Source organism: Suricata suricatta, chromosome 10 (assembly GCF_006229205.1).
Source record: "Suricata suricatta isolate VVHF042 chromosome 10, meerkat_22Aug2017_6uvM2_HiC, whole genome shotgun sequence".
NCBI classification, from domain to species: Eukaryota; Metazoa; Chordata; class Mammalia; order Carnivora; family Herpestidae; genus Suricata; species Suricata suricatta.
This window is the reverse complement of record NC_043709.1, coordinates 97,683,347-97,706,574: the sequence shown is the minus strand read 5'-3', so window position 1 is coordinate 97,706,574 and position 23,228 is coordinate 97,683,347. Positions and strand designations below refer to the sequence as shown.

At 46.8% G+C, this 23,228-nt stretch overlaps 1 protein-coding gene across 7 annotated transcripts; it reads right to left on the bottom strand.

Moving 5' to 3' along the window:
• Positions 1 to 1,639: 1,639 nt before the first annotated feature.
• On the bottom strand, positions 1,640 to 20,910 carry ZNF384 (zinc finger protein 384). Of its 7 annotated transcripts, none has more exons than XM_029954392.1 (12): positions 20,784 to 20,909; positions 19,587 to 19,646; positions 13,483 to 13,553; positions 12,958 to 13,195; positions 12,675 to 12,722; positions 12,137 to 12,470; positions 11,219 to 11,311; positions 7,270 to 7,494; positions 6,385 to 6,567; positions 4,792 to 4,870; positions 3,669 to 3,827; positions 1,640 to 3,004 (listed from the first exon to the last, which is right to left on the bottom strand). In XM_029954392.1, the coding sequence occupies exons 3-12, from the start codon at positions 13,546 to 13,548 to the stop codon at positions 2,618 to 2,620; spliced, it is 1,812 nt and encodes a 603-aa protein (XP_029810252.1). In that variant the 5' UTR covers positions 13,549 to 13,553; positions 19,587 to 19,646; positions 20,784 to 20,909; the 3' UTR covers positions 1,640 to 2,617. The 7 variants fall into 7 exon arrangements, with proteins under 7 accessions (XP_029810252.1, XP_029810257.1, XP_029810258.1 ...); XM_029954397.1 differs by lacking the exon at positions 20,784 to 20,909 and adding an exon at positions 20,517 to 20,772; XM_029954398.1 differs by lacking the exon at positions 20,784 to 20,909 and adding an exon at positions 20,123 to 20,254.
• Between the last annotated feature and the right edge of the window lie 2,318 nt (positions 20,911 to 23,228).

Here is a 23,228-nt window from a genome sequence, read left to right as displayed (position 1 = left end):
CCAGGATTTGTAAAGGACTGGAGTACAGAGTTCTGTCACAACTGGACCAGGTAGATGACAGCTGTCATCCTAGTCAGCTACAGAAATGAGGACTCTTCATCAGGATGGAAAGCAAGTGCGCGCCAGATTGCCACCACACTGGGAAACAAGGTGAAGCCTATAACCTAATAGTGGCGTTAGTAAGATCGCTTTATGGAGATTGTAACCCCTCACACATTCTTGATAATTACCAATGCCACAGAGCAGGGCTTTAATTTAGACCTACTTTAGACCAAGTATGTGAAGAAGGGTAAGGTGAAACCTCAGGTGTGCCACAGAGCAAGTGGTAAGATACAGCAGTTGGATCTAAAAGACTACACTCTGCCATGCCCCTGGATAAAATATTTAATCTCTGTGCCTATGTCCTTGATAAAATGAGAATATCAGTACCTACCTCACAGAGTTCCTGCTATGAGTGAGTGTGAGTGAATCCTTAAAGAGTAGATTCTGGTTCTAATACTTGGGGTGAACATAGGACAGTCAGGGCATTTTCAGCAATTGTTCAAAGCAGGGGGGAAAAAGCATTATTTAGGAAGCTAACACACATATTTTGTCATATGGATACATTCATTGGTGTCACACCGCAGATTGAGAGATATTGGATTCCACCCAACAAACTAGCGGAGCCCAAATTTTAACTGGGCATGATTTCATTGGCTATATAAATCCCACTAGGTAAGGAGCACAGTTCCCCAGCAGTGCAGAGGATAGCCACACGGTTGATGTTGGAACTCCACCACAACTTTTTCAGTGCTTAAAGGTTTTTAATTCTCAAAAAGGAACCTTGGAGGTGATCTGGTCCAATCCTTTTAACAGCTGAAGCTTCTTGGTCAACACCGGTTGGCGGTAAAGCCAAGGCTAACGTCCAGGTTTCTTGACCACATTCTGCTCAGCACTACAACTGTCCTGCACCGTTACTCAATTCTGGTTATGGCTTCCACCACTGCAAACCTATGTATATGGATAAGATAATAGGTACATGTATGTGCACAATTGCCAGCTGGATTACAACTGAGCCCAGTGATGCTCAGGCAGGAGTGGAGGCCCTTTCAAGAGGGCATGCTTCCATTTCTTTGATAGGGAGCTTAGTGGTTTTATTAACATGACTGAAACCTTGCTGTCAGACAGGCATCACAGTCCCCTTGACAGGATTAGTATGTAGAAACTCTCATAAACCAAGATCTCACTTGAACTATCAAAGCTGTGCCCTTCTACTCTTGGGGATACACACACCGAGCCTCAGCACACAGCATTCGTTCTCCACACACACACTCTAGTGTAATACTGTCCTTGAACATCTGCCCAGAGAGCTTCTTCCCAAGCTCACTCACACCAGTAGCTCCACTGCCTCTGATCCTTTTACACGAATTTATTTCTATACAAGGTTCTAAAAACACCCCTTGGTTTGTACATAAGTTTTTTTTCTTCATTTTAAATTGCTTTATAACAACTGGTTTCCTGATTTTTTTCATTTTGTCTTTTCTCTGAAATCTGCCATGATTTAAAAACAAACAAAAAGGACAAAAGGAAATAAAAATGCTGTTGGCCAGAAGACAGGGTGGAGGAAAACAAAAAGGACAAAAATAAACAAAACATCAAATATGAAAATTCTCAGAGATAATGCATTTATAAACACAGAAATGGTTACAACAAAGATGGCCGTGATGAGTGGGTATATATATATATTTATATATATATATTTATATATAAATCCGTGTCCGGCAATTGACCGTGGCACCTAGGGAGCTAAGTCCAGTCCTTGTTTTTGCCCTGAACTCTCCCTTCTCTGCAACACCCTTTGTTTTGGGCTTTCATAAAGAACACAAAGCTCCCACAGCTCCTCTGGCTTTGGGTCTGGGAGACTGAGTATAGGGCCTTGGCTGGCAGAGAAGGGGAGAGGCTCCAAGGAAAACCATAACCCACACTTCTAAGCCACCCCTGACCATTTTAGGGATCTCCGGCCCCTTGGGGACCACATCTCAGCCCTTGCCCCTTTACAAATAAAGGGGGTCTGACCCCCACCGAGATCTCCCTCCTCCAGCATTAGGTAGGAAGTGAAGTGAGACCATGAGGGGATGACAGCTCCCGGGTATCAGGGGGTATGAAAAACCTCTGCCCTTTTGCAGGCGAGAATAGAACAGGAGGCTGGTTGCATTTAGGGCTCCCTTCTCTCAGAGATCTGGGAGGACCAGCCTCTAGTCTTCCACCAGCCCCAACTTTTGAGGATTATGAGGGTAACGAGAGGGTAAGTGCCCACACTGGAAAAGTTTCTATGAGGTCATAGCAAATCCCTCCCTTGAGCACCAACCCCCAATTCTGAAAAGCTATGCTTGGAAGGGGAGGCCGCTGGATTACACTACCAGCTCATTATTCCTTTGCCAATCAGGAGGGCTGATATTCCTTTTGAAGAGGAGTTGAGAATAAGCATGGTATCCTGTGTAGGAAGGCTGTGCCTGAGGCCCAAGGAGATGGAGGCAAGGCCTGTCAAGGAAGAATACTTTTCCCACCAAGACAAGTTGGAGAAAGAAGGGACCAGAACTTCTTTCCCCTCTTCTCAGTGGGTGGCAGCACAGGTCTCTTAAGAGCTGGCCAGGTGTTCCACCTGGATGGTGCTGGTGGTGACAGTGAGGCAGATGTCCTTATGATGCTCCGCCGTCTTGTAGGGGGTGAGGTCAAAGGAACACTGGGGTGGAGGGTTGGGGTTGCTGTCCCCACCACCCCCACCCTGGGGGGCTGCCCCAGGGGACTGGAAGTGTGGTGGCTGTGGCTGCTGTTGCTGTTGCTGCTGCTGCTGCTGCTGCTGTGATGCCTGGGAGGCCTGGGCTTGGGCTTGGGCTTGAGCCTGAGCCTGGGCCTGGGCCTGAGCCTGGGCCTGGGCCACTGCCGCCGCCGCCGCCGCCGCCTGCACTTGTTGTTGGAGATCAGGAGGGTTGTGTTTGCGCATATGTTTCATAAGGTACGTTTCCTGAAGGAGATGTGAAAAAGAGTTGAGGGATGAAATAGAAGGAAAGAAAGAAAAAAAAAAAAGAGAAGGAAAGAGGTTACTCATAACTGGCATCCTGGGCTCTTATTTTACTTAAAATAGAGCCATACTTATACACAGACATTCTGGAGCTGTGGGCAAATTCTCTCCAGAATCCTCTTTCAGTGCTCACTACTGGGCAGAAAGAAGAGGGGGACCTTCAGAGTCACAATGGGCATTCAACTGACACAGGGAAAGCTGTCATTTTCTCAAAGATCTCTGGATGCAACAACTTTACCACCTTTTCCTAGAGCCTAATGGAAAATATTTTAAAAAGCTTTCTCCCCAAATTACAAGTTGCAAGTTGCATTATTTTGCCTTATATTTAAGTAAAATTAAGAATCACTGTTTAGCAAAAAAAAAAAAAAAAAAAAAAAAGATTCCTTGCTTAGGAATCTTGTTCTACAGGCTTAAGGGATCAGGCATTCCCCTAAATTCCTTAGCTATACATCTGTTTAATTTCTGTTCTCTTTATTGATTCTGGTAAGTTGGGAGCTAGGGAGCAAGCATATTCAAGGCCACAGCTCTTTATCCAGAGTGATGGGGTGAAGGGGACCATGGTCTCACAGGCCCAGAGGGAAGTCAAGGGAAGGTGCGGTGCACTCACCGACGTGTATGCCCGACTACAGATAGTGCAGGTGTACACCTTGGCATGCTTCACCGTATGCGTAGATAGATGCACCTCTAGCGAGGCTGCGTCCGTGTACGCCCGGTGACAGTTGTGGCACTTGAAGGGTTTATCTTTGTTGTGCTGCCGCCTGTGGGACTGGGAAAATGGGGAAACATCAGATGAGTACATTGGACTCTTCCTTCCTGGCTCTGTGACCTTAATGGAAAAGCCCTGAGCTGGGTGTCAGCCTCCCAGGTTCTCTTTCCATCTGAAGGCAATAGAATTTTTTTTTTAATATTTGCTTATTTTTCAGAGAATGAGAGTGAGCAGGGGAGGTGCAGACAGAGGGAAGAGAGGATCTGAAGCAGGCTCTGTGCTGTCAGCAATGCAGGGCTCGAACTCAGGAACCATGTGATCGTGACCTGAGCCGAAGTCAGATGCTAAACTGACTGAGCCACCAGGCGACCTGAGAAACTTTCAGTAAAACTTTAGTAGGAGTTACAGGCTGAGGGAATAGGTGTATGTGTCCCCTATAGCACATGCCAGGATCCTGGCAAGTGAGAAGGATGGCTCTCCTGGCTCCACTGGCCCAGTGGTTCCCAAAGTGAGGCAGAGGGGACACTAGGGAATACCAAGACTTTTCCACAGGGCCCCCAAAGTCAAAACTATTTTCAAAATTATAATAAGACTACGTTTGCCTTTCCCTTCTCATTCTCTCGTGACTATACAGAGACTACACAATGCATAATGTCACAAAGACTCGACGCAGCAGCTATGTAGCCACCTTCTGGTAAGCTAGACACTAAAAAACATGCAAAATGTAAACCGATGCCATTCTTTCAATGTTGGTGGGAGCAGGTGTGTTTGGAAACAGGTTACTTATGTTAACATGCAATAGGTTTGTTACTTCCAAACAAATCACTAAATACTCTTTCAAGTTTTTCAGTTTTACATTGTCTGTGCAGATAGGTATTTCTCATGTCAACAAAAACTCTTTGGGTTTCCCAATAATAAGGGTATAAATGGGTCCTGAAAAAGTTTGGGAACCACTGTACTAGTCAAATGGCACTCTGAGCGCAGTCTCAGACACAAGGCCCCACGTGGAGGGTGAAACATTTACCTGCAGATTGGAGAGCTGTGTGAAGGCTTTCTCACAGCCCGGGTGTGCACATTTGTATGGTCTGTCACCGGTGTGGATTCTGCACGGGATGAGAAAAGAAGAAAGGAGGAGGATATCAGCAAGGCCACTCAGGAACTGGTTTCGTAACAAACCTCCTCCAGGCCAGGCCTGCCCTCCTGCAGGAGTTCAAGCTGGGTATCCGGAGGTCCCAGCCTTAGCTCCTCTCGGACACGGACCACACCACAGTGCCTGATCTCTGCTCACTGCCTCCATCACTCAGCTCAAGCTGGGCTCCTCTGCCAGGGGGAGGAGGAATCAGGCGCTTGGCAGCCAAGAGACAGGCAGGCCATAATTTGGCATACAAGTCAGCACCTACAGTAGCTGTCCCTGATGAATGTTCAAAAGCATGGTGAGCACGCTACAGGTAAGGAAAAAGAAACACAGAACACTTCTTCCTTGGCCCCCACCATACAACCAGAAGCTATGCCTTCAGCCTTGAGCACCACTCCCAGAAAAAGTTCTGGTGTCGAAGAACAGCAGAGAGTTACGCTAATTATGGAGAGCAGCAGCGATATTAATACTCATGGCAACTACTTGGGGCTTTTCCCAGACCAGCCTCCTAACAGCAGGAGATGCCTACTTTAGAACCAACTTGACCTCTTTCCCAAACACTACAGGGCCCTCCACTGAGATGAGCCAAGGACCTGAGAGTCTGAGGACACCTGCTACTTATCAGGGACTTCAGAACTATCTTTGTGACCAGCTGCTTCTGGACCTCCAGTATAAATAAAATCTTGGAAACATCACAGGACAGGTTCATCTCCTTGTGAGGAAAGCCCGACTTCTCCTCTTCACAAAGCAAGATGTCTGACCACTTTGAGAGGGATCGTGATGTCCAGAAACAGCCAGGTGAGAAGGCTTCTGGCCAGTAAGAGTTCGGACTGCAGTTGGACTTGAGATACCGATGAAGGTCGGCATCGAGTCTTCCAGGTGGCAGGTTCACTTCCTCCTAGTCACTCCAGATTCATGGGACAAACGGTGGGCATCCTTATGAAGCAGGAAGTTTTTCGTGTTGTTTGCCCGTTCTCTGTGACCATTTCAGACATGTTTTGTTCTGTTCTCTATTCCTGGCATCCGTCGGAGCCTTGCTTGTTGCTGTAGGTGTCACGAGGCTGAGACCCAGCTAAAAAAGTCTGATTACATCTGTTCATCAACAGTGCCCTAAGGGCTAGAGGTCTGGTCTTCTCCAACCACATGCCCTTGCTTTGGTATCAAGGAGAAAATCTTGCAAGATGTGTACTGGTGCTTCCAGGGAGAGAAATGAAGGCAGCAGTGGTCTCTGCTCCAGCTGAGTCTCTTCCTCCCGTGTCACACAATCATTGCATCTCCCCAGTGCAGCTTGTGCCCCAGAAAGGTTCTCTCCGAGCATCCACTCCAAGGCTGTCTTCTCTTCTTCTCTCAGGCGCCAGTCGTGTTCTCCTCCAGCCAGGTCTCTCCCCCGCCCCCCGCATGCGGGTTGTTGTGTGTGTCCGGGGCGGGGGTGGGGAGGGCATGCCAGCGGGGCGGGGGCAGTAGCCTGCCACTCTCCCTTACCGTGTGTGCTGCTGGAGGTGGGAGAGCTGGCGGAAGGCCTTCTGGCAGTAGGAACAGTTGTAGGGCTTGGCCCCCGAGTGGATTCGGAGGTGCTGGGCCAGGTAGGAGGTGTTGGCGAAGGTCTTGGAGCAGTGCGGGCACTTGTGGGGCTTGATGGTCTCCGTGTGCATCTTGGAGTGGATCCTGCCGGAGAGGAGAGGAGGGAAGGGGGGAGGAGGAAGCAGTTCGACACCACGGGCTCAGCTCTCTGCTGGGTGAAATGATGTTGCTTGACGGATGAGAGCACCCCCTCCTCCCTCCTCCCAAACACACTCCGGCCTGGAGAGGCTAATGGCGAGGACACCCAGATCTAGGTCGCTGCTGTTCTTATGTCGGTGTCTAGAATGGCAGTGAGGTGATGCAGAGCCACGGCCCCTGGCTCCTGGTAACCTTAACGGTCTCAGTCTTGTCAGCCCTCTGCTTTGCTCTAAGCTTTTACGCACTCACCACACATACCCTAATTGCAAACAGTAATTTCAACAAAAACCAAATACCGCCTGTTCCCCATGGACCTGAGGTTGAATGCACACCTTGGATCTGAACTGAAGCATACAGTATAAGCAGGGCCTGCTCTGCAGAAGATTTCCAAACACAGACACAGAGAGAAACCACAAAAACCGCTCCAGACTTTGGGATTGGAGACCACAATTTCCCAGGCCCCTGCAAACTGCTAAAATACATAGTTTATTTTTCACAGACAGTAATACGAGCAAACTGAGGCTCCCAAAGGGCAAAGTAAAAAGGGAAAAAAGAAACCATGAGGACAGAAGAGTTGGCTCAGGCAACGTGGCCTTGGGGTAAGGGGTCCGCGGCCGGGTGGCAGGGTAAAAGCAAGAGCAGCCTTACCGGGTGTGCTGCTGGAGGTGGGAGAGCTGGCGGAAGGATTTCTCACAGAAGTTACAACTGTAGGGCTTGGCCCCCGAGTGGATTCGGATGTGCTGGGCCAGGTAGGAGCTGTTGGCGAAGGTCTTGGAGCAGTGCGGGCACTTGTGGGGCTTGGTCTCGGTGTGTGACTTGGAGTGGATCTGCATCTCCGACTTTGAGTAGAATGTCAGTGAGCACATCCGGCACCTGGGCCAAGTGAGGACAGTGGTTAGAACCTTCCCACTGACGGGGCACTGCTGAGCCCTCCCTCCACTTCGACAGAAGCTGGCCTATCTGACCTCTCTCACTGCAACTATGTTGTAAGGCCCTTGAGGGGAGGATCTGTTCTACTCCTCTTTACAGACTAAACTTCTAATACACACCCGCACAATACAGATATTCCATGAATGTCTGCTGAATGACTGGACTCCCTAAGTATGTACAGAAACAAGACTTCGACCAGAAAAGACAGGAAGATCTCATTACCGGCTTCAGGCTGATGGGGATTTCATTGGGCCAGGAGTATCAGCTAACTTCTGTTTTCCTTCTGCCTATAACTTTGTATCAGACTTTTAAAGAGCTCCTTCCCCCCAACTTCCCATGTATAAAGTACACCCCGCAGATATGTCTCAAGTTCCTGAGATGATAATGAGGACAAACTGACTACGTTCCCCAGAAGGACTTCTCTATCTCCTCAGATCATTGTCTTCTCTCAGATTCTCTCCTACTTCCTTTTTGCCAATGATTTCTAGAGGGATGGGGGTGGAGAAGGATCAGAATTACATGGAAAGGGCTTTTCCAAATCATATACATCTGGCCTCCACCCTGCATCTGATGTCCCACCGAACACCACCATCCCCGAGCCCCCTGGCGATCAAATGAGAACCACTTTTGCAAAGAGCTGAGGTAGCTGTTGGGAGTGGGCTGTATCCCTTAAACATTTAGGAGGGAAAGATATGTGAAACCCTGAGCTGCCACGCCAAACCTTTCCTCTTTCCCAGCACCTAGAGCCCAAGTCAGCACCTGGGGTTAACATCAATCGCAGCTGGTACACTTTCCCCCAGCACCTGATTGATAATCCTTCCTGTTCTGACATTGCCCAACAGCATCAAGTAAGGCCTCCGAGCAAGATAAGCCACATCTATTCAGCCTTTATCAAGGAAGAGCTATCTTTGTGTGAGCTGGAATGCGCTCATTCCTAAACAACCCCACAGTGCCCAGTGTGAGCTAGCAGAAAGGGCAGCACCTGGAAGCCAGGCAACGGAGGAAAAAGTCCCTCTGCTTTGGTTCCTCCTCGATTTCTCTCTATAATCAGGGCTGGGGATGGTGAAGAGTGAGGATTTTTGCTTTTTTCTGATCCCAGGAGAATCTTTAGAAAATAACTGAGATCATGGCTTAAGAAAAAGAAACAAAACAAAACACCTCTGCATTCCTCAGAGAGAGAGAAAATCACATTATTTGGAGGGTATGGTTCCTATATTAATGTTTCTACTAAAATTCCAGTCATGAAGGTCAGTTTCTATTTCCCTGGTCACTTAACTATGAAAGAAATCCAATTCCCAGATTACCAATCCAATCCCTGGCTGTTGTCCGACTTGCCCAACCACTATATGGGTGGGGTGGGGGGTTCTGTTTATATGCAGTATGGCCAACGGACACAGCCAATGGAAGTCTGGACCCCTGGGCTCTCCTCGGGGTTCAGTTACAGGCTTGTTCACCAATCTAGACCTCAATTTTCTGGTCTGTAAAATGGAGAGATAAATATCTGCCTCCAGAGTGACCAGCAAACATCCAGAACAGTCAAAGGTAAGCCAAGTGTTCTCTAATAAGATCGCACTAATGCTAACATGCCAGTGCTGAAGGATGAGCTCATGCCACACTACAGTTCACTGAAGTTAGAAACTGGACACATTGTCACTTGGAGGGGAACAGTACTGAGGTTACAAAATAATTTCCCTTGGTTGCTAAAATTTCTCAGACAGGTGGAACAACACACAGTTTTAACTCAAACAAAAGCTCATAGTTTGTGTGTGAGTATTGGAACACACAATTGAACCCTCAGTATGAAATTAACTATGAAAGAGAAAGTAACCCTCTTTATCAAAGTTTTCAACTAAGAAAGAATCTGCAAAACTTTAAATTCATAACAATATAGACTGGCAACAAAACAAGCCCGTCTCAGAAGGTAGAAGGTAGAAGGTTCAGCAATGATCAGAGTAATGATAATCATAGTTGCCATTTGTTGTTACAGGCATCACATGAGTTAGGCCCCTTAAGCACACTGTTTCCACTCCTCACAACAGCAAGCATTATCCCCGTTTTACAGAAAGGATCACAAAGGCTCAGAAAGGTTAAGTAATTTGCCAAAGGGCAAACAGCTATTCACTATAAAGCTATGATTCTAACCTAATTTAAGATTCCTCACTCTAGAGGTATTCAAGGAGAGGCAGATTATCATCTTCCAGAAATGTTTAAAAGACTAAACTACAGAGAAGGAACTGGCTTAGGTGACCATTAAAGTATTTCCAAGTCTGAAATGCTATGAAGCCAGATAAAAGTACAAGTCTTTTAATGCAAAGTGTTGGGTAGTTGGAAAGAAATCTGATTTAGGAGTACTGTGGCAGGAGACAGAAAAGCCACCACCCCATATAGCTAGACACACCACCCCAGATAGCTAGGGACCATTCACATCCACATACAAATGGGGCCCTTTTGGACACACGCAGTGCAATGACCTTGTTCACAATAATAACTCTGAATTACCAACACATTTTTTCCCTAAGATAGTCAAAAACAATTTCAGATACTCTGATTTCCCCTCAAAAACACATGGTAAATGGGGGGCCATGACTGATCTTCCCATTTTACAGATGGGAACAAAGAGCTAGAAATAACTCAACTTGCCCAGACTAACAGAACCCAACTCCAACAATACTCAGTCAAATGTCACTGACCACAGGAATGGATGTGGTTGACTCAAACATGCATGAAAATAGGGATCTTTTTGTGTGATTAAAAAGATTGCTTTGAAAATCCAACGTTCTGAGTTTCTGAAGAAATTCCATTCACCTAGAATATAATGAGGTGCCCTTAAATTTCAGAGTTCTCTTTAGTCACCTGGGTGTGGGCCATGTCAAGAGTTCCAAATACACTGAGAGTGTAGAAAATGCTACCAGGACTTCTTTCCAATTGCCTAATTCACATTTCCTCCTGTAGACACACTTTGGAAGTCCAGAAATAGCATTAATGTGGATCCAAAAAATAAACAAGCAAAAAACAAAAGACATACACACACACACACAAACGAAAAACAAAACCCACGAAACAACAACAAAAAAACCCTTGACAGAATCAGTGGAGCCTGCTCCATGCGCAAAGCTGCACAGGGTGTTAGAGACGTGGCCCATCAGTCTTACAATGACACACTTTATACAGGTGGCTCTCCATGTCACAATGACCTCACTTTAAGCAAATACGGAAAAATCCAGATTTCTACAAAATAAAGGAGACTTTCATTTTATGAAATGATATATAGAAGATGCTTTTAAATGAATCAAACTTGTCAGGTACCTTTATAAAAGGATATGATGTAAACATTTTCCAGGAACACTTTTACTGTATAAAGTGGGACACACCTGTAATAATAAAGCTGCAATGAACTTTCGGATCATGGGCTGGGGTTATACTCCCTCCGCTTCACTTACAGAGAAGAATCTAAACACTCTGGAGCTGTGGCTACTCTCCGCAATAGACGTACAACAGAAACAGAACTAAATGCTAAATGACAACTATTTCTTATCTCTTCCTTTTGAAGTTCCCAACATTTCAAATCTTATCTGATATATACTCCCCACAAATGGGAGGCACAAACAAAATTCTCCCCATTTTACAGATGAGGAAACTGAGGCCCAGAGAGGGGGAAAGGACTTGCCCAGGGTCACACAGCAAGTTCGTGGTGGAGCCGGGAACTGAATCCATGAGCCCAAGGCTCTGTCCATTTCCTGTGCCGCAGTTCCCTTCGCTCCTAAAATGGGAACAACATTGCCCATCTCGGTACACTAAGGACACACCCAGTCTCCCAGCCATGCATGTCTGCCCCTGTCTGCATCAAAGCTGTGACAGTGGTCATCCCACTCTGTACACTGGGACCAAGCTACCCAATCCCACTAAGGCCCTTGATGGCTCTCTAGGGGATTAAAAGACTTGCAACTTTCAAAGGGCAGGGAGTGTACTTCTGTAATTATTTTTGTAGAGCACCACATGCAAACAGAATACTTTTTGGCAATGGACAACTTAAAGAAGTAGAGAATCAAATGACTTTCGTGAATTAGAAAGTGAGCAAACAGGCACTTTATAAGCATATATTCCAAGGGCCAAATCCTCCCTCCTTTTTATAGAGACCCCTCCCATCATCTCAACCATGCAGGGTCAGTGCTCCAATGTGGCCCAAGAACCAGTGGAGGGCACACAGGTCAAGGTTAGGGGCTTTTCAGAAAAGTTTCTTAGAAAAATAGGAATGGAAAATGCAGAAAGTAAAAAGGAGCTGGAGACAAGAGTCTGAAACCCAGCCTAAAACCTTATCATAAGAAAGAAACTCTTGTTATTCAAAAATCAGTCAATGCTGACTACCCCAAAAAGGAAGGAGTAAAATGGGTCTGCATCCTGGGGAAGAGTCACTCGAGGGGTGCTAAAAGTCCCACCTTCCTACCCCACAGGAGAACAGCTGACATGCAAGTGGATTGGAGGTGGGACGCTGTCAGCATGGAGCCTGAGCTGGGGCACGACACAAAGGGGTAGGTAAGCGGAGGCAGTGATCCTCACCCCTCACCACCCTGGCTCGGACTCTTACCTATAGGTCTTGCCGTCTTTCTGATGGTCATCGTCATCCTCAGGGGAGAGGACATAAGGGTCATTCATCTCGGGCAGCCCCGACTCTAGCATCCGCTTCTTCTTCCGGCCCCGAGGGGGCTTAGGAGCCACGCTGCCACCTCCACCACCACCTCCGCCTCCTTCCTCTGTTAGGGTTGATGCTACCTTCTTGGAGAGGTCAGGGACCACCTGCAGGGCTTGTGAGCCAGGGGGAAGAGCTGAGACAATCATGGGAGCCGAAATGGGGAAGGTCTGAGCTGATGAGGCTGTGGTCACAAGGGAGCCTGAGGGGGACGTGATTACCAAACCAGGACCTAGGATTGGGAGAAAAAGGAGATGGTGTCATGCTGCCCAGTCCTGATTCTAATCCTATTTAATTTCCCCCCAGATCATTGTCTAATCAACCCCTCACCACCACCACCCCAGCCCAGAGAATACAGGAAACCCCAAACCCTATAGAAAAATAATGGTCTCCTAACCCCTGTCCCCACCCCACCCCCAGTAACAGTGAGATTTACCCCTTGATTGACTCCCTTCTCTTCTCCACCTCTGAGAACAGGAGACTCCTTGATTCAGAGAAGGAAAGAATGTCACCTCCTCAAAGGCAGGGACCGCATCTTCTACTTCTTTGTATCCCCCACAATGCCTAGCGCATTGCTAGGCACACAGTAGGCACTTAATAAAAATGTGATTGAGTAATCAAACACATATCCCACTCCCCATGTCCTTGGAGCCCTCCAGCCTGGGGTACTGATCATAGAAGATCAACACCTCAGATTGGAGAAGAGCAGAGTGGCTCACCAGCAGTCATCAGTCCTGTAGACGGCACAGGGACCACAGTGATATTCTGGGTAACGGACGCCTGGCTATGTGGGGTCAGCTGGTCTGACTTGGACTCTGTGTCCATACTGATGCCTGAGGGCAGGGACACGGAGGCAGGCACAGTCAGCAAGGTGGGGTAGTGGGGTGGAGCCAGCCCACAGCCCTTCTCTGGCAGCAGCTGATCCTTCATCTTGTTGATGAACATTGTGTTCTCAATCTGAAAGGAAAGGAAAGGAAAGGGGAGGTGAGCGGCCTCTTCAGAAAGAGTCTGATTCCGTCTGTTCCCTAAGCACTTTGCGTTATCTGTCCTCCAAGGAGGGAACAGTTAATATCTCTGTGCTTTCAGAGAAGCCAAAACAGAAACGCTAGAATTCTCAGTGATGGGGGACCTGGTGAAACAGCACGTGACTTATGTTGCTTCAGTGTCCACAGTAATAGAACTTACTACTCAAAAATTGAAAAAACTACGTGATAGGGAAGGAGGAAAAAACCACCACCACCTACCTGTCCTGAGACTGTGGGGATAGAAGGCCAGAAGTACGGGTTAGAATTGAAGTGAGATTCTTCCATTCTACCTGAAGAAGGAAACAGAGATCACATCATACTGAGGAATAAATCTGAAGTAACTTGACGCTGAGCGGAAATGAGGAGTTCCTGACCTCCTCTTCAGGACCTGACCACATTGCTTGGAATTCACAGTGAAGATCGCCAAATCTACCATATTAGTCCCAGAGAGCCACTCAGCATGAAATCCAAGAGCCTATCCTTCTCAAGATGCTGGTGGAAGAACTTACGCACATCTCATTTACCTAAAGAGTGTATCCCATAAACAAGAGACTCGTATTACTTTTCTTTGGTGACAAAAACAGGAACTGAAGTCAGGGGCAGGGAAAGGACGTACCCAAGGTCACACAAAGCATATCACTGACTGGCTAAAAAACAGCTGGGGTACCTGTCCCGGCTCCTTTCCTTTATCCTTTCAAATATGTCTTCCTTGAGAAGAGTTCCACGGACATACCTGTTGTTCTACACAGCTTGGCCAGAACACAAAATGCCCAGTGGAATTAAAGAACGTAATTGGCAGGAATCACAACCAAGATATTTCCTCAGTACCAGATGCTACCTGGGGACCATGCCCTACCAATCCCACCAAGGTCCAAGAATGTCCACGGTGCAGCCCTGGGTACCACACATGCAGAGCCAAGCAGCGAGAACCTGGAATGAGCAGTTTAAAAAAGGGTTCCAGCACCAGCAGTAGTGGCGCCCCATATCTCTACCTACAGGGATTCAGAATAGGGACAGCGGTGCACCAGAACACATACACAGTACTAGACTCTTGCTCTGTATTTCTCACACTTGATGCTTCTAAGAGTTCGAGGTCTTCTCTGCATGTGGATGATAATTAAGCTTAAAACTCTGGGAGTGAGGAAGGAGCACGAAAAGCCATACCTCAGAATCCTGATGGGTACAGAACCTAGACACCCCACCACTCATTTTCCCACTCTGACCACTTTCCTAGTAAAACAGTATGTTAACTGTAGTTATTCAAGAGCAGCTTTCCCAGATCCTGGACGTAGAAAGATCCAGCCCAGCAGAAGGCAGGTGAAGAGGGAGTAAGAGATTGATGGAATGAGGAAATGGTGAATGACAAGAAATAAACATTATCATCAGGCTGCTTCTCGAACCAGAAGCAACCAAGGTTCAGGTGGGGAAGAAGGACCTGTGGCTACGGCCACAGGTGGGTCCTGCTGAGAATGTTCTGGAGGCAGATACTGGAGCTACTAAGTGCTGGAGGGGCACAGAAACTGGGTGTGAAGTAGATCAAGGAAACTAGGAAGGATCTGTTACCAAGGGGGAGAAACAGAACGGACCTCACACTAGATGTAACCCCATTCCTTCTCCTCCAGAAATCTCATCACATGTTTTGCTCTACGAAACAGCACTCTCACTGTTCATAAAACCTATAAAGGGAAGCAGAACTGAATTTCAGCCTACTCTTTCCTGAAAAGTAGCAAAGGAGAAAAGAGGAATGCATCAAATCTCTGACTACACCTTCACACAAATAAGGCTCATTATTAACTGACTTGAGAATCAACCCCAGACAAATCCTGCTCCCCAACTTATAAAATACACCAGAACTGTCTCCAACACACATGCTTTTTCCTTCCAGCATTAACTTTATTAAGGGGCCACAGGTTCTTCTTAGGCACCAGAAATCAAGAAATGACAGGGGCACCTGAGTGGCTTAGTTGGCTAAGCGTCCAACTTTGGCTCAGGTCATGGTCTTGCAGTTCATGAGTTTAAGCCCCCCACTTCAGATCCTGTCTCCCTCCCTCTCTCTGCCCCTCCCCTGCGAGCACTGTGTGCACTCTCTCTCAAACATTAAAAAAGAAACAATCAGATCACGGTTTGAGGGGATCCAATCTTGCCAAGCTTTTTGGGAAGCAGGGTCACACCTTGGACCTACCCACTGTCTTGAACATAGAACTCACCACCCGGTAAGCAATTCTGTATTTAGTGACCTGAAAAACAGTGGACTCCGTACACACAGATTTTGAAACAATGCTAGGGGCTCAAAACATAACCCACAACCCCCATCTGTCTAGCCTTCTAGCTGAGAGAAATGACAGACAAGAGTCGTGACATACAGTGGAAATGAGGTAGAGAATTAGGCCAGAGAATAAAGAAGAGGGTCTAATTATAATTTCCCCCTAAAAAGTCAAGGAAGTATTAAACACATTACGGATGTGAAAATTTAGGAGGGAGGAACTGAAAGCCTGAAAATAAGAATATCTTCAGATAGAATGCCTATGTACAACACCCCTCCCCACCAAAAAAGAATACATCCATTCATATTGTCCTACAAGTGGCTCAGGAGAAACATTCTGAGGAAAATAGCCTCTATAGGTTCTTATAAAGTGGACATACAAAGTGATGTGAATGACAGGACAATGTCAACATCACCATCAATATCTATTAAGTGCTTATTGTGTTCAGGGCACTGTTCTAAGCACTTCACAACTTTCGTGTCATTTAATTGCCACAACAACTCTATGAGGTAGGTACATTTCTATGAAGTAATCCCCATTTTTCAAATGACGAAACTGAAGTCACAGAGTCAAACAGTAAAGAGCAGAGAAGGGATCTGAATGCAGATACCAAAGAGCAAGCTAAGAATGGGGGTTCTACAAGAGATCAAAAGTCTACAACTGAAGTACATACTCTCTGATATTATGATCTGATGCATCAATTAAAACTACAGTATTTCCAGGAATGGATTATACATTTTCCAGGTAATTCTCTATAAATGTTTCCAAAAGTGGAATTTTTGATAAGAGCAAAATGCAGTTAAAAACTGTAGTTCTTGTCCACAACCTGTGAGACTTCACTTGGCCACCAAGACAACTAATTTTAGAATGACGGAATCGGGGAGCACCTAGGTGGCTCAATCAACTAAGCATCCAACTTCAGCTCAGGTCATGATCTTGTGGTTCATGGATTTGAGCCCCGTGTGGGTCTTTGTGCTGAAGCTCAGAGCCTGGAGCCTGCTTCGGATTCTGTGTCTCCCTCTCTCTCTGCCCCTCCCCTGCTCACACTCTATCTCTCCCTGTCTGGAAATAAACATTAAAAAAAAAAAAATCTTAGAGTGATGGAATCAGAATAAAAGGACCAGACCATCCAAAGGGGGTAAACTGAATAAAAGGCCCCTCTACTTCCCTGGATACCCAATCTCCCACTCTGCTTTCTTAGAGAAGAAAGCTGAAAATCAGAACCACAGCTGGTCTTAGGACAAAATGATAAATGTCCCTTCCAATAAGCATGTCCACCCAAGGATACATGGAGACTTCTGCTCACCCAACTAGAAGCAATATTTGCCTGCGAGGTGACACCTGAGAAATGCTATACTAATGTTCTTAAAGACTGACTTCAATCTCTAACCCTGAAATGAGGTCAAATGGAGAGCCAAGGAGGAAGGCTTTTGGCAGAATACCACATAAATGGCGCCCCCTTGAGTTGTGTAACAGGGTACTCCTGGTCCAGATCATTCAAATATGTGTTTACTGTCTGTTTTACCAATTAACCTCTTACTAGTCTGTCTTTTATGGAGGAATCCTCCCCAAACCATCCCAACATCCAAGCAGGTCCATACCAACATTCTTAAAACCTGAAGAAGCCCCATGATAGTACAGGGAAACCTCATTTCTACAGAGTGCCAGTTTTGATGATTATCCCAACATTTTATTAATAATAAAAAGGACTGGTTTGCCCTAGATTGGGAAGGAAGTGGAAGGCTTTTATTATAGATGCAAAGAGCAGAAAAGAAGGAAAAACGTATTAAGTAGAAAGAAGCATACTGGTAGATTGAAAATCTGGGTTCTAATTTTCTGGGTTTCAATCTATACCTTAACCATTCTGTTAATAAAAAAGGAGATTTACTATAATTAAGTTGGGTGGTATTTTTCTTTCAAGAGGGTCAAAGAAGTACCTATTTCTTTTCCAATCTCAGACAACATCTCAAAAGCACTGATGAGGTGCAGAAAAAAAGACATTAAGTAACACCCATAAAACACTTAGTAGGACCTGAACTCTTGCACCAGAGCTTTGTCCATCTTTCCACCCTTCCATAGTGCTACCAACCATCCAGAAATAAAGATGTCACTGCCTGCAGCATGTGGTTTTGGTAGACATGGTAAAGACCACAATCTCTTTCCTGGTACTTACTACATTCTTTACAATTGTTGTTTTTCAAATAAAGCACAGTATTTCCTCAGGAAAGCAATATTCTCTTAACACAACAAACCTTTAGAAAGTCTTGAAAGACTTGCGCCAACAAAGTATAGTACCTGGAGAATGAACCTAGAAATTAAGACTTCTGGAATTTAATTCCAGGTCCCACATCAATGGTTGACTCTGAATAATTTACTATTCTACTAAATTTCTATTTGAGTAGAGAATGGAGAAGAACAAACCCCTTAAAACAAATTCCTAAGGCACATGGTGATGGGAGGCAGCTCAAATATAAACAAATAGGGGCGCCAGGGTGGCTCAGTCGGTTGAGTGTCTGACTTTGGCTTGGGTCATGATCTCATGGCTCGTGAATTCGAGCCCCGCATCGGGCTCTGTGCGGACAGCTTGGAGCCTGGAGCCTGTCTTCAGATTCATGTCTCCCTCTCTCTCTGCCCCTCCCCTGCTCACACTCTGTCTCTCTGTTTGTCAAAAATGAATAAAAATTTAAATGAATAAACATTTAAATAAATAAATAAATAAATAAAATGCTTTCAGTGCTCCCGAATGGAAGAGAGTTAGAGAAATACTTCCACCAGACGAGCATTACTAGTGACAGTCACTGACAATTACATAAAGACCAGATAATTACAAAGGTACTACCCACAAGTATCAGATCTATAGCCTACAGCTTAATAATCATCAACCAGAAGCACTAACAATAGAGATGCAAAGAACAATCAGCTCAAATTTGACTACCGAAAGAACTCACAAATCTCAGACACTCTAGTGAGAAAAGCTGTCCCAAAAAGCACAATTGTAGACAGGCTGCAGGAGTAGCTAACGACTTCAAGAAACAGAGAATCATTTTCCTGCAGTTCTAAGGACATTCAAGAAGTTCAATAGAACTTGGGACCTTCCTACTACCTGTGAACTCTTCCAAGTACAAAATACCCCAGAACAGGTTTGTCCCAACCACACCAACAGGACCACTACCACCCCACAGCTGTCCCCGGGTCCTGCCCATGCCACTATAAATGATGGATCCAGGAAATGTGAGGGGAAAAAAGAAGTGGGCAGGGAAAGGGGGGAGGGGCGGTTGGACAAGAGGAGATGTGCACTTAATATTTAATTATCAACTTGGCTCAGAAACCTATGGGAAATAAACTTTATAAACCAGCCTGGAATCGGTTCTTAGAAGACTCTTCTAGGATTATAAGCTCAGAACTCAAACTCTTTTGGGTCTCAACATTGTCATTTTCAGACTACCTAAAACTGATTACCATCAAGCTTCATATTTTGAATTCTTGCAGACCTAGTTCCGGAGTCCACTCCATACAATTTTATCTACTTTACTTCAGACTACCCACGAACCATGGTTTTTGTTTTTCCTGAAAACTACATCCTGACACACCAAATTAAAACAACCCTGTGTCACAGATTCTAAACACTCAACAGGTCCACCTGAAGCACTCCACTGCAATGTTAAGAATATGAACCCCACTCTAAACTCAACGCTGCTTGTTCCAAATACAAGAAAGCAATTCCATAAGCTTCATGACGAGGACTATACTACCCATTTGTCCCCAAAGTAGAATAAATTTCTCCTTTGGACACAATGTAACCCTGCTTATTAGTGATTTCACTTGAGCATTTCATGATTCATTTCTGAGTATGAGTGGCAATGGATGGGATACAGTGCTAAATTTTTACACAAAAACGTCCTGGGTGTTGTCAGAAGATAATTTTTCTCTCTCAGCAAACACCAGTATTACAACTGCTATGACTTGAAGAATTCTGTCACGTTGTCCCCAAGAAGCCCATTTAATTATGACCCCTTCTCCCCCCAAACCAGAAAAGCCATTAAGCCAAAGTTGTCTTACCCTCTCTCTCTCTTCCTCCTGTCGTCTTATTCCTTCTCCTTTCCAGGGCTCCTGAACTTTCTGTAAACAAATTGTCTGGGTTACAGGGGCCAGAAAGGGTGCAGCCACCTGAGCCCTTCGAGAACCTCAGGAATTCTCGGACTGTCAGCAGTTAGTCTGGAAAGCAGGCGTACCCCCAACCAACAATCCAAAGATGCAATGGTATAATGAGGAGAGTCGTGCCAGCCACTATATGGATATAGGGAAATAAACCCAATTCTCAGGAACTACGATGAACTCTATCACCAGTGCTTGGGTTCCACTCCCCGGCTCAGGCACCGGTTCTTCTTCAGTCCCCAGGGCCACAGGTAACCAGCGGTCAGAGAACAGAAGAGGTGGAAGAAGAGAAGGGCCCCTGGCCCCTAAGGATTGGCTCAGAAGGCAAAGCTGAAGACTGGGGGGATGCACAAGCCCTTGTGTCAGGCACAGTGCCAGTTCAGGCCCAGCCACTTCCTCTGGCCTCCCCCCACTTCTGCGAGGACTTCGCCCCTGCCTACCCAAGGCCTTGCGCCAAGAAGTACCTCCCTCAGGCTGCACAGTGGTCTATCTACTGGAGACCCCAGCTGTCCCCAGAAAACCTTCGCTCCCCTGAGACAGCCCCTGGGAGCCTTCTCCTGATGTCGCCCCCCACCCCTTCCTCAAAGACCCTTTTTTGGGACGTCCGTCCTTCCCCTCACGGGAGCTGAACTCTGCCACCCACCAGACAGACACCCGCCCCCTAAGCCCCCCCATTCCTCCCCATCGCCCGCTCCTCCACAACCACTTCCGGTTCCGGGACGGACACACACAGAGTCACACCGAGGACCCCCCCTTCCACGCCCCCCCAAGAAAAAGGGGAGGGGGAGGAGCAGAGAGCTTGGCGCGCGCCGGCAGCAGCGGCGGGAGACTCACCCGGCGGCGACGGCTGCGGCGGCGCCAGAGCCTGAGCCAGAGCGCGGGAGGGGCGGCGTTTGCTGGGAAAGGAGGGAGCCGAGCGGGGCGGGAGGACCAGCAGGGGGCGAGGGGAGGGGGGAGTGCGAGGCGGAGCGCGCGGGCACGCACTTTCGGCGCGAGACAGACCCACACACTCACACACACGGAATGCGCGCGAGACACCCGCAGGGCAGGGGCGCGAGGCAGTGGGTGGCCCCCTCCCTCCCTCCGTCCCCTAACACTCACCCGGAAGTGGTGCTGCAGCTCGTGCTCCCGAGAACCCCGATTCCTCCACGCCCCCTCCCTCCCTCCCCCCACGGGCTCCGAGTAGAGCTGCGGCGGAGGGAAGGCGGGAGCGCCGGAAACGTAAAGGGGGGGAGGGAGGGAAATAGCAATGCAGGGGGGGCGGTAATGGGGAAGGGGGGAACGCAAAGGTCGAGTCACTTCCGGGAGCGGCAGAGCACATCCGGCGCTGCCTGCGCTCCGGGATCCTCAGGGCAGAAGTTACGACTAGAAGGGGCGGAAGTGGCTTCTGCCCAGCGACGCGGTAGAGCCCTGTGTGGATGTGACGCCACAACGGAAGCGAAGGCGGGTTCCGTTAAGGGCAGAAGTTGAACCTTCAGAACTGCAGTCTCGGGCTTCCGGAAGGGACTTCTGGGGAAATGGGAGGGTGGAAACCGACAGGTTTATGAATTATGCATCAGGTACGAGGGGAGGTAGGGATTCCTAAGAGACCATGGATCCGTTTCCGTTCCTTCAGGGTAGCAGAGGCTGATAGAGGAAGTTACCATTATTTTTTTGTTATACTCTCAAGAATGTTTCAGTGCTCTGAATATGCCGGAAAGGATAACAATGTGCCACTTCTTTCCTGAGGTTCCTACTTAGGCCTGAAGAGCAACTAACTGATAACCTCTCCTGACCACACCACGTACTCTTGGCTTTGGGTTTCTATATTCTTGTTGCCCTCATCCGCGTCTTGATCTTCTCACGCTGCTTTACTTTTAAATATTGTGCTCACCACCACCTGATATTATATTGTTTGCTGTTCACTTCTTCCCGCTGGAATATCGGAGTCCGTGAGGACAAGGGCTTGTCAATCGTTCACCGCTGTATCCTCAGAGACTGGCATTTAGTAAGTGGTCAGTAAGCGTTTGTCGCATAAATGAACACTTAATACGAACTCTTTCAGGAAGCCTTACCGGAATGCTTGAACGCATAACGGTTTCCTTTCTCAGAAGTTCCACAGCATTTAGTCTGTACCTTTTGTTGCTCTTTTAACTATTTCGTTAATAGGACTCTTAAGCAAAATTGGCAGTTCCTCAGGGAAGAAACGGTCTCCTATATGGTATCCTTCCTACTGCTTTGCTGAGTACATAGTAGATGCTGAATAATATATGCTATTTGAGTAAATGAATGCTGCCTCCAGCCTGATGTGACCAGAATCGACCTGGGCTGAGCTCTATTTTGACTGTAGCAGAATTGAAGTCCCTCCTATTGACAGTAATAGTCCCTTGCTTAGAGAGCAAAATAGTCCTCATAGAAACAATTGTAATGTCCACCTTACAAATAATGAAAATAAGATTCTGAAGATTTAAGTGATTTGTTTTTTCAAAGTCACACCAAGGAAGTAGCAAGGGGCACCTAAAAATAAACATTTAAGTTCAGTGTTTAAAGAGAAGATATGTATCTTTGGTTTTTCATTGTAGTTTGTATCCTTTTGGAAGTGTCTACTCTCTTGATAACATTTTGGGGCACTCATTCTATGTTAACTGGGTAGCAATAGTTGGCAGGATAAGATCTTAAGGACTCAGCTCTGACCAGACCTACTTGCTGCATGGGCTAGAAGTTGCTAATTCCAGAAACATCAACTTTGAGGGCTGAGATAGAGAAGTGAGAGCAAAATCATGATGGTCACTGTCAGTCCTGGTTCTCCTCTTGCTCTTTTCCTGTTTACATTAAATGGTGCTCCCTGAGCCTCAGTGTTTCCAACTGTCACCCCCCGATTCCTGCCCTTGCTATAAGAAGCAAGTTTTAAGTGCTTTGAACTCCTCAGAGAAGAGCTTTAGAGATAAATGTGGGGCGTAGGGGGAGGAGGGCTGTTAATTTTAGCCTGGGGTTTTCCAGCTGGCACACTGTTTCCATCTTGAATCACTTCCACACCCTGAGCTCCGCCTGGGAGATCCCTCCTCCTGGGGGCTTCCCCATTTCCTGGTTTGGTCTGAGCCATAATGGTAAGCATTACAGAAAAATGCTTAAGAGAAGCCTGGCTGAGTCATTTGATGCACAGCTCAGGAGACCAAAAAAAAAAAAAAAGGCGTAATGAGAGATGCTGGTCCCAGTGGTGCTTGTGAGGGATGGCCTCCCAAGAAGCAAAAGGGTAGCGTAGCCATTGTTTGTATTCTTGGTCTGTAACAAAGCAGTGACTCTCTGCCTCTACCACTTACAGCCAGCAAGGACCTCCAAAGGCCCCAGGGTCTGTTTCAACCTTATGAGAGATAAAGGTTAAGATCTGTCCCCAGTGCCGCCAAACACTTCATGGTTATCACTACAATGGGATTTAGTTTGGGATATTTCCTTTAGAACAACCGGAAAGACCAGGATGTCTCCTTTCTCCTCTGCCTCTGACTTTCCGTGGGTAAAGAGGCTATTTAGGGAGAAGGAACAGGTGAGGATTTCCCAGTGTCTTGTATT